Genomic DNA, 9,893 nt, shown 5'->3' with positions numbered 1-9,893 from the left:
ATGTATATGTATATGTATATTCTATGATTAATGCCAGAATTCTGCAGAAAAAAACATCATAATTGAGCGAAAACAAAAGCACAGTGGGCCTGATCCTCTTTTGTGTTATCACAGATCTTTTAACTTTTCTATTAAGTGTTTCAGCACTTGAGTTTTGAATCTAACCTTAAAAGTCTTTTTAAAGTCTCACCATGGAAATAAAAAAAATCAACCCTGAAGCTAATTAAATAAAAATACGTACTACTCTCTGGCTTCAAGAGCTGCAGTACATCCTGTAAAAATAAAGTTAGTAATCATTTGTGGACAACCCATTGAACAGCCTTAGTTTGGAGGAGGAAATGGTTGGATTGATGAGCCAAATGCTAGTCTGAATAGGACTAAGACTGTTAGTGGATTACTGTCATCTTTTTTTTTCTTCTGTACCACTCTGATCATATTTCTCTCCTCATCACTCCCAAAGAAGTGAAGAATTGGATTGAGAAGAAGGATTGCTGTCATCTTWAAAAAAAGTTCAGTGATATTACTGCTAAAACGTTCTTCACAAATCTTTACATACGTATGTGTCAATTTTACAACACAATACATAGAATACCATGGTTGTTTGCAAGTGTAAATAGCGGCAGCAGCAGCAAGCAGTAGAACTTCTGTTGCAGTTTGAACCACTTTCCACAGGGTTATCATGATGTCATATATCAGAGTGAAAGGTGTTTGCTGCCAGAAAAATATCTAAGTAGGAAGTGTTTGTGCTTTGGATTGCCATAGAGGCCACATTAATCTCAGAGAAATACTTTAAGTAGAAAACTGCTTCAACTAAATGATTAGAAAACTTTTCCTCCTTACGTCTTCCTCTGTAGGCGTGTCGATGCCCATTCCAGTGATTGGCCTCCACAACGAGGACAAGGTCTTCGTCAATGGCAGCTGTGCTCTCAACGAGGAGCGCTTCATGCTGATTGGCTCCTTTGTGGCCTTCTTCATCCCACTGGTGATCATGGTAGTGACGTACTGCCTCACCATCCAGGTAGAGCTCAGTGGTCCTGTTTTTATCTTAGGGGTCTTGAACGTTGCTCTTACCTTTCTTTCTCTTTGTTTCCTCTGCAGGTGCTCCAGAGGCAGGCCACAGTCTTCCTTTACGAATCTAAGACTTCTTCTTCTTCCCAGCAGCGTCTGAGCACACCAGCAATCACAATCACACTGGAGCCTCCAGAGTTACACCTCCCTCAGATCAATACAATCTCACCTTCAGACTCACAAGGTAAACTCYAACAAAGACAGAGCAGCTGAAAAATTCTCCACAAATACATTTATACTCAAAATGAAATGTAAAAACCAAAGTTAGTCATTTCGCTTTTTATCTTTAGTAACTTTTACTTTACCTTACCGTACTTTTACATTACTTCACAATACTTGTATGCTACCCCGCAACACTTTTATGTTCTTTAGCAAAACCTTTACCTTATCTTGCTTTATGTTCTCAAGCAATATTTTTACATTACCTTACAATACTTCTAAATTTTTTTAACTCACAATACTTTTAAGCTACTATGCAATATGTTTAAGCTACCTCGCATTACTTGTACAATATCTCACAATACTTATATGTTACCCTGGAGTACTTTTACGTTCCTTAGCAATACTTTTACATAATCTCGCAATACTTTTACATTCCCACACAATACTTTTATGTTACCTCGCAAAACCTTTACACTACCTCAATTTATTCACCTTATCTTAAAATACATTTACACTACTTTTCAATACTTTTACGTTACCTCGCAGTACTTGTACATTACCTCACAATACTTGTGTTAACCTGCAGAACTTTTATGTTCTTTAGAAATACTTTTACACTACCCTGAAATACATTTACTTTCCTTAGCGATCCTTTTAGATGATCTTGCAATACCTTTACATTCACACACAATAGTTTTTTTTTTTTTTTTACCTCGCAAACCTTTATATTCCCATGCAATACTTTTACATGACGTTGCAATGCTTTTGTGTTATCTCGCAATTAGGCATCGGCCGAATACCGGTTTCAAGGTATACTGTGATATGAAAAAGTCAGTTTGAAAACCAGTAAAATTTTCTGTCACACCTGCCTAGTGCCTACGGCATAAGCATTTTTAGTTTTTCCCCCGGGCCGGGCAGCTGCAACCCCCCCCCCCCCTTCCTCCTCCCCCCCAATGCACCCCTGCAGAGCTGCCTGTCGTCAGCATTCTGTTACGGCTGAATGAAGAGAGTTCCCAAAACTTTTTCCCTGTCTAAAATAATAAAGCCAGCTATATGAAAATACTTTGAATGCTGTAAAAAGAAAGACAGAATGTCTTGTGGACCGTGAAGGTAACACACATGATCACAGCTCCAGGTAAAGTTTATGCTATCTTTGAACGAGCTAACTTTAGCATCAGATTGTGAAACATATCATTGTGTTGCTGTGGCTTAATGCGCTGGTCCCAACTTGTCTGCAAAACTGTTTGAGTTGTTGGATTGTGTATTTGATAAGTTTTAAGTGYAAGGTGATAAAACTGAATGCCTCCTTTAGCCGAGCGGCTCGTTAGCTGAACGTGCGTTTCATAAACACGCATTCATAGTTGTGATTTTTTTGTTTCTGTGTTCATATAATTATATAATCTTTACTTCGAAAACCCTTCTGAAATTTAAAACACAATAAAAACTCCCAACATGATACATTACTTCAACAAAAAGAATTGTCGTGCAGTACACACTGATTTGTCTTAACTAATAAGGCAGTAGAAAAGTACGGAGCGCGCGAGGGGACATGGGAGTTTTTTTCTTTTGCGTTCCCACGCAATAGTATTGCGTTACCTCGCAATACCTTTTGCATTCCCTCGCAAAAGTCATTTATCACAGTTGTGCCTGCCCGTTTTTTAACAAACTCACATGTTCACCATTAGCGACTTAGCCTACTGCTTTAATTCAGCTTCAGAAGGAATATATCACACAACCACACATGGAAGTATGTCATATGCTGAAATTTTAACACAGTGCAGCCACGCAACATCTATGTCTATTTCACGAACTTGTGGCGACACATCCTGTTTTGGTAACCTGATATTTCAAAATAAAAGTCTGATTTAATTCAGTTCATATACAAATCAAACTTTTGCGTGGGAACCCAAAAAAATATTGCGAGGTAACACAAAAATATTGCGAGGGAATGCAAAGGTATTGCGTGGGAACGCAAAAGAAAAAAAGTCCCCCCGTGTCCCCTCGCGGGCTCCATAGAAAAGCAGTTATCTTACTAGATGTAAACTTTATCAGGATAACCTAATCGTATTAAGTACTAAACTTCACAAGTACAGATGCACACAGGTAAATACAATTTTAGCATAACACCATGAGATATAACAGCTTCCTAAGATAATTAAAGTTGAATANTTTGCACAGACAAATATTAAAGTAATGAGAAGAAACCTTGGTAAAATTTTCTCTCATAGCTTAGTTATGAGAAGTGTGAGATAAGTTATTTGCATGAATAACTCATCCCTTACATTAACAAACTCACATGTTCACCATTAGCGAGTTAGCCTTCTGCTTTAATTCAGCTTCAGAATGAATATACCACACAACTACGCATGGAAGTATGTCATATGCCGATATTTTAACACAGTGCAGCCACACAACATCAATGTCAATTTCACGAACTTGTGGGGACACATCCTGTTTTGGTAGCTGGATATTTCAAAATAAAAATTCTGATTTAATTCAGTTCATATACAAATCAAACTTTTGCGTGGGAACGCAAAAAAATATTGCGAGGTAACACAAAAGTATTGCGAGGGAATGCAAAGGTATTGCATGGGAACGCAAGAGAAAAAAATCTCCCCGTGTCCCCTCGCGGGCTCCATAGAAAAGCAATTATCATACTAGATGTAAACTTTGTCAGTATATCCTAATTGTATTAAGCACTAAACTTCACAAGTACAGATGCACACAGGTAAATACAATTTTAGCATAACACCATGAGATATAACAGCTTCCTAAGATAATTAAAGTTGAATATGATAATAGAGAAGATGTTTTCTTCTTTTTTTAAATCCCAATTTCAAAATAAAACTTTTTAAAGCTGTAATCATAATACCGTCATACAGCGAAATTGTGATATTTTTGCCMAAGGTTATCATGCCATCATAATTTCATACCGTCCCATATCTACTCGCAATACTTTTACATTACTTCACAATACTTTTGTGTATGTGAAAATGTGTTATTGAAATAATAAAAAATTGAGTTCATGAATGATGTCATGCTTCCGCACAAAATATCAACTGCCCTTTTAACACTGAATGTACAAAAGGTTGTGTTTGGTTCCAACACTGACAGCAGTTGTCTRAGTTCAGTTTCTTTTTTGAATGTTTACCTTGCAAAAGTAAGGGCAACAGTGATTGTCTGAATATTTACATTTTCCACAATAAGTGTTTTAGAAAAAWTTTCTTGACTGAGGTTGTATTTTTTCTCACACAACCGTAGGTTTTTATAAACCCCTCAGATTGTCTCTTCTTATCCCCTTTGTGCAGAGCTAAAGGCCCCYCCCCTCCAGAGCAGGCGAAACACCCTGAGCTGCCTGAAAGGCGCAGAGCCAAGTATTCTGCTGAGTGCCTCCACCTCAGACAGCATCAGCATCATTCCCAGCTCCGAGGCGGCGTCGCAGCTCAGCTCTCCAGCCACCGGGCCGGGGCGGAGCGATGTCTCAGGTTCCCACGGGAGGCGGGGGATGATGCAGGCCATAAAGAACGAGAGGCGGGCCTCGAAGGTGAGAAGACAAACTGCAGCATGGCCAGAGTGTCAGCTCATCATTTCAGACATAAAATATATTCATGTAAATGTGATGTTTTTAGTATGATGTGAGGTTTCATGTGGGAGGACTATTTAGTTTCCTCATCATGTACCAATTTCCTCACAGTTTATTCTCTGTTTTTTTATTTGTTTATTTATTTTTGCTTCAATCAATCACATTTTGGTATCTTACTAGTCTAAAACATGATGGCAAACAGCTTGGCACAAACACACAGAACTTGGAGCAGTCGCAGCCCAGTGACATWCAGGATTAAGTCCTGCAATGTAGTTTTCCTAATCTTAGCCAAGTATGCCTTACTCTAGCCAAACAACAAAATAAAATAAATAAAAACTTTATGAAACAATGTAAGACTGGCTTCAATTRGCAAATATTCCTTATAGGGCAGCAAGCTGACAAAAATCGCCAAAACAGGAACAAACCCTAAAGTTCTGCGTTCCTTTTTTAGTCTTTTTGTTCCGGTTGCCTCTGCCGTTGAATACATTTGAATAATCTCTTTCTAAGCAGCGGTACAGGTGAGTTTTTCTGACGCAGATGTTTCCTCGCAGCAAGTTCCGAACGTCTCCTCTGACATATTTAAAGCAGCTCATGCCTCCTCTTATCAAATCCACGCAGACACTTTGAGGAACGTCAGAGCGCTTGGAGTGTTGCCAGAGTCGGCGTGCAGAAAAGGGAACTCAGAGACGCGTTCGACCAAATTCACATACGTCTCAGAAGATGGCAAAAAAAAATCTGTATACCTGTATGAATAAATCATTTCCAGTTAAAAAACATTAAAGCTGTAATTGATATTTTTTAACAAACAGAATGAAAATTTGATGTAAACTTATACTCTCTTTTTTTTAATCGCCTGTCACCAAGAGCAGAGTGACAATGTGTTTGACCTTGTGTTTGGGCATGTGCCTGTCTGTTAGCAAAATATCTCATGAACCAGTCAACATATATTAATGAAACTTTCATAAAGTAATTACTCAATTTGCYTCTGCAACTATTTAACTTTTGGGGTCCACTTGATTCAAAATGGCTGTTACAGTCAACTTTAGGCAGCACGACAGCTCAGTGGTTATTACTGACGCCTTACAGCAAGAAGGTCCTGGCTTCAATTCCCGGTTCGGACCTGGGGTTTTTCTGTGTGGACTTTGTATGTTCTCGTGATTGTGTTAATTTTCTCTGGGTACTCTGCCCCCACCACTTCCGCCCAAAAACATGTACAGTAAGCTGCCTCCAGGCCTCCCTTGAAAAAGACACCTGTGATCTCAATGGGACTTTCCTGGATAAATGGTAAAATAAAATAAAAAAAACTGTTATTGTTACAGATATGAACCTAAAAGTGGATGTGGTGACAGTTAAAACTGGGCCGTGGACCATTCTCCGAGGTTTAACTGATTGCAACTAATCTGCTTAAAACTATCTAAATAACTACAGTATTCATACATTGTCTGTTAGCAAAAAACATTGTGAGCCACTGATTTTGTTGAAACTCTCTTGAATTAATACTTGAATGTGCATCTCCAACGGAATAACTTTTGGAGTTATTCCAAATTAAGATGGTTGTCAAAGTGAGCTGACTTTAAACAGAAAAATGACTACAAAGGCCAGGGGCAGATCTAGACTTTTTTGCATGGGGTGGCCATGGTGTTTTAGTGGGGGCACATACAAATAATGAAAGCACTTTGGATTTGAAAAGACAAGATGATCGCCACAGTTTATTCCAAATACCTTTAATTTGGCTGTTTTAAGAAATATTTAACTGAAATTTTATTTGATCTTAGCCAAGAATGATAAAAAAAAACATGCTAAATGCTTGTCACAACTAATTATCCAYCCTTTTTTACACATACAATGTTGAAGATTGGTGTAGAAATAGCCAAAAACAATCTTTACAGAATTCTAATCAAATATACAAAATAGCCACCACAGCTAACTTTAAAAGGATAATGAGTAGCTAAGAATGATCACATGCCGATTYCCAATGCTAKTCCCAAATTAAGCTAACCACTAATGCTAATTTTACAAAGGGCTATAATTTYGCCATTTTTGAATATACACAGACACAGATTTATAATATACCATATCAGAGAATAATCTTTAACAAAATCMAAATGCAAAATCCAAGATCCCCACTCACTTCTTAATTATTTGGGGGTGCMACCTGGGGTGGCCCCTCTGGTTCTGCCTCTGGTAAAGGCCCTGTCACACTAACTTTTTAGACAACTTATACCAACTTATGAAGTTTGTCCAACACTAAAAATGTCTAAGCTAAAGATGGAATTAAAAAGAATCTACTGGAAGCATGTTTTGGACCTATACTGCAATGCTAACAATCAGATCGAATAGCCAAATAAGAGTGAAATAATCAACAAATTTTAATAAGCTGTATAAGTTGTCTAAAACATGTGACAGGGGGTTATCTCAGCCAGTTTTCTGATTATTGATCTAAAATGTGYTGTGGTATTATCTAAGAACACTTTCCTTTTTTTTCCTTTTTCTCATTTCCTTCAGGTCCTGGGAATCGTCTTCTTCCTCTTCCTCATCATGTGGTGTCCGTTCTTCATCACCAACGTCACCTTTGTCCTCTGTCGCGGCTCCTGCAATGAATCGCTGCTTCACGACCTGCTCAACGTCTTCGTATGGGTGGGTTACATCTCCTCCGGAGTCAACCCTTTAGTCTACACCCTCTTCAATAAGACCTACAGGAGAGCGTTCTCAAGCTACATCCGGTGCCAGTACAACGTCGGGGCTAATGCGGCCGGACAAGGTTGCAAAACCCTGCTGGGCCCCTCGCAGTGCCCGTCGCACGCCGTGACTCCTCTCCTGCCGAGCAGTCACGGGAAAGAAGGGGTGGACCGCAACAGTAACTGTAGGAACGGCAGCAGGGGAGGTAACGGGAGGCTGACTGTGGACCCGGAAGACACGACGGACGACGGGACGCAGATCGGATTAGTGTCGCAGAGTCCATCTGAGTTCCACAGTGCCAGCCCYTTCTCAGAAACGGAGCTCGAAACGGAGGTGGAGCAGGAGCTGTCGCTCATCAGCTACCCTCCCTCCAGAGAACACACAAGCAGCGTGTGACTGCGTGCTTTTGTTCCATCTTCCTCCGAACCCGGCTGACGGTGCTCGTCGACCACAGTCCCCCTGTTGCACTGGGGCCTCTTACTGCYAGAGGACTAGTCTTGATGAAGAGCCTCATCTCTACTCAGGAGTGCACCACTTCTATCCACGAGGAAGGATAAAGAAACAGAAGAGCCTCATAAGTGGAAAAGGAAAGCAACATTTCCAATATGTTTTTTATTATTATTATTTTGCCAAAAAATGATTTATTATGGCATTAATTTAAAAAATAGGGAGAGCGTCTCTCAGGATTTGAGCTCATCAGTCAAGAAAGGTGGAGACCGTGGTATCGAGTGAAGCGCTTACTCGTTATTCACATGACGTGAAGTCAAGAATCTCACTGATGCAGGTCACAGAGTCGATGCAGGTCACAGAGTCGATGCAGGTCACAGAGTCGATGCAGGTCACAGAGTCAAGCAGCAACCAAGTCGAAGCCTGACGTCGAGCCCCTCGCCGAGCATCGAAACACAAGCGGACCTCAGCCACTCCTGTGCCAGTCAAACTTGACGGCAGTGGTCATGAAAACTGTCTGAGCGAAACTTTTCCACAACCATTTAGCTGACAGAAATGAGATATTTCTACAAAAAAAAAAAGAAAGAAAAGAAAGAAAGAAAAAATGGAGAAAATTTCTCAAGGCTGCAGTGAAAGTTTCCTTAAAAGGAGAGGGATGAAGGAATGTACACCCACCACTTCCCTCTGGTGGACTCACAGTGCCATCTAGTGGTCACATGGGGTTAGCCATGCAGAAAAAGAGCTAAAATAATAACAATAAAGATTGTAACAGTAATAATAATAAAAACAACAAACAGCACAGCTTCTCACCCCCACACAGCTGTCGGACTATTGCTTCTGTTGCTCAGTYGAAGAGCATCCAGCTCGCAGCTTCCAAGCGTTTCTACTGAAATCCACAAATAAAGTTGCAAATGTAACAAAAACATGTTTTTGATAGAGTGCACAACTATTTTACAGATTGTCTTTATTGGGAACAAAGCATTTTTTTAATTTAATGCCAGTCATTTTTCATCAGTTCTCAATCCAGTTATAAACTCATTTTGCAAGATCTTCCTTTGTCGAAACCATTTTATGAGCTAAAAGCATGAGAATCCACCGAGCTAGTTAGTACAAGCTAGGCACAGAGTGGCAATATGATTCATGAAGTCAACATTTACATTGAAGAGCATTAATTCAGTTGTGTGTCTTGAAAAGATTTGAATACAAGCGGTATTTTTACACTTTGTTCAAGCAGGAAGCATAACATTGCTGTTTAATATACTTGTGTTATCTGATTCCATGGTTCGATATCAGAATATTCACATTTTTGCCCCCAAGCATGAAACCCCAGTTGTTTTGCACTTGAGACTTTTCTGAAAGATAAAGGAGCTTTCGTGCCATTTTATTTTTTAAAGAAGCAGAATTTTTAGTCTGTGTTTTTTTTTCTTGTCAAATATCCCTCAGCTGCAGGGTTTTCTATCCTGCCCTGAGCTAGAATTGATTGAAGATGAATGGAGGCAGTAAGATGATAAAGGAAAAACAATGTCTTTGCCATCTATGAGTGGGYAATTAAAAGCTCGAGCAGATATTCAGATGGTCAAAACATCAGTTGCATAAACGCACTGATGATGACTTTTAAGATACAAAGTTTGCCTGAGTTTTAGTTTGAAGGACAAAAACTTTATTGGACTCTGTATGTTTCATTAGAAACACTAAATCAGTTTAGATTTCAGCACTTAGAGATAAAACTTSAGACACAAAAAGCTAAGACAGTCAKACCAAGGCYGGTCTTGAGTTCGTCAAACGCTTTACTTTACAMTACATTTTACATTACTTGTGTTGCTCTGGTGCAGCTCGTTTCACRGTAAACAGAAAGCTGCATTAACAGAAACTGAGATATGTAGCATTTTCACAGCTTTCCTTTTTCAGCCCCAAAACGTTTTGAAAGTGCCCTGCAAAACTGCTGAAGCACTTT

At 39.4% G+C, this 9,893-nt stretch overlaps 1 protein-coding gene across 2 annotated transcripts in view; it reads left to right on the top strand.

The window, feature by feature from the left end:
* htr2cl1 (5-hydroxytryptamine (serotonin) receptor 2C, G protein-coupled-like 1) overlaps positions 1–8,738 on the top strand; it is a 188,496-nt gene extending 179,758 nt beyond the window's left edge. For both annotated transcript variants that reach the window (XM_014022000.1, XM_014022001.1), the window contains 4 exons: positions 855–1,018; positions 1,099–1,252; positions 4,539–4,774; positions 7,319–8,738. In XM_014022000.1, the coding sequence (XP_013877454.1) occupies positions 855–1,018; positions 1,099–1,252; positions 4,539–4,774; positions 7,319–7,888 (1,124 nt within the window). In that variant the 3' untranslated portion in view covers positions 7,889–8,738. The remainder of the gene's footprint in view (positions 1–854; positions 1,019–1,098; positions 1,253–4,538; positions 4,775–7,318) is intronic.
* Positions 8,739–9,893: the final 1,155 nt, after the last annotated feature.

This window comes from Austrofundulus limnaeus, unplaced genomic scaffold, assembly GCF_001266775.1.
Source record: "Austrofundulus limnaeus strain Quisiro unplaced genomic scaffold, Austrofundulus_limnaeus-1.0 Scaffold314, whole genome shotgun sequence".
Taxonomy (NCBI): domain Eukaryota; kingdom Metazoa; phylum Chordata; class Actinopteri; order Cyprinodontiformes; family Rivulidae; genus Austrofundulus; species Austrofundulus limnaeus.
The sequence above is the reverse complement of the archived record's forward strand: the minus strand, read 5'-3'. Positions and strand labels throughout refer to the sequence as shown.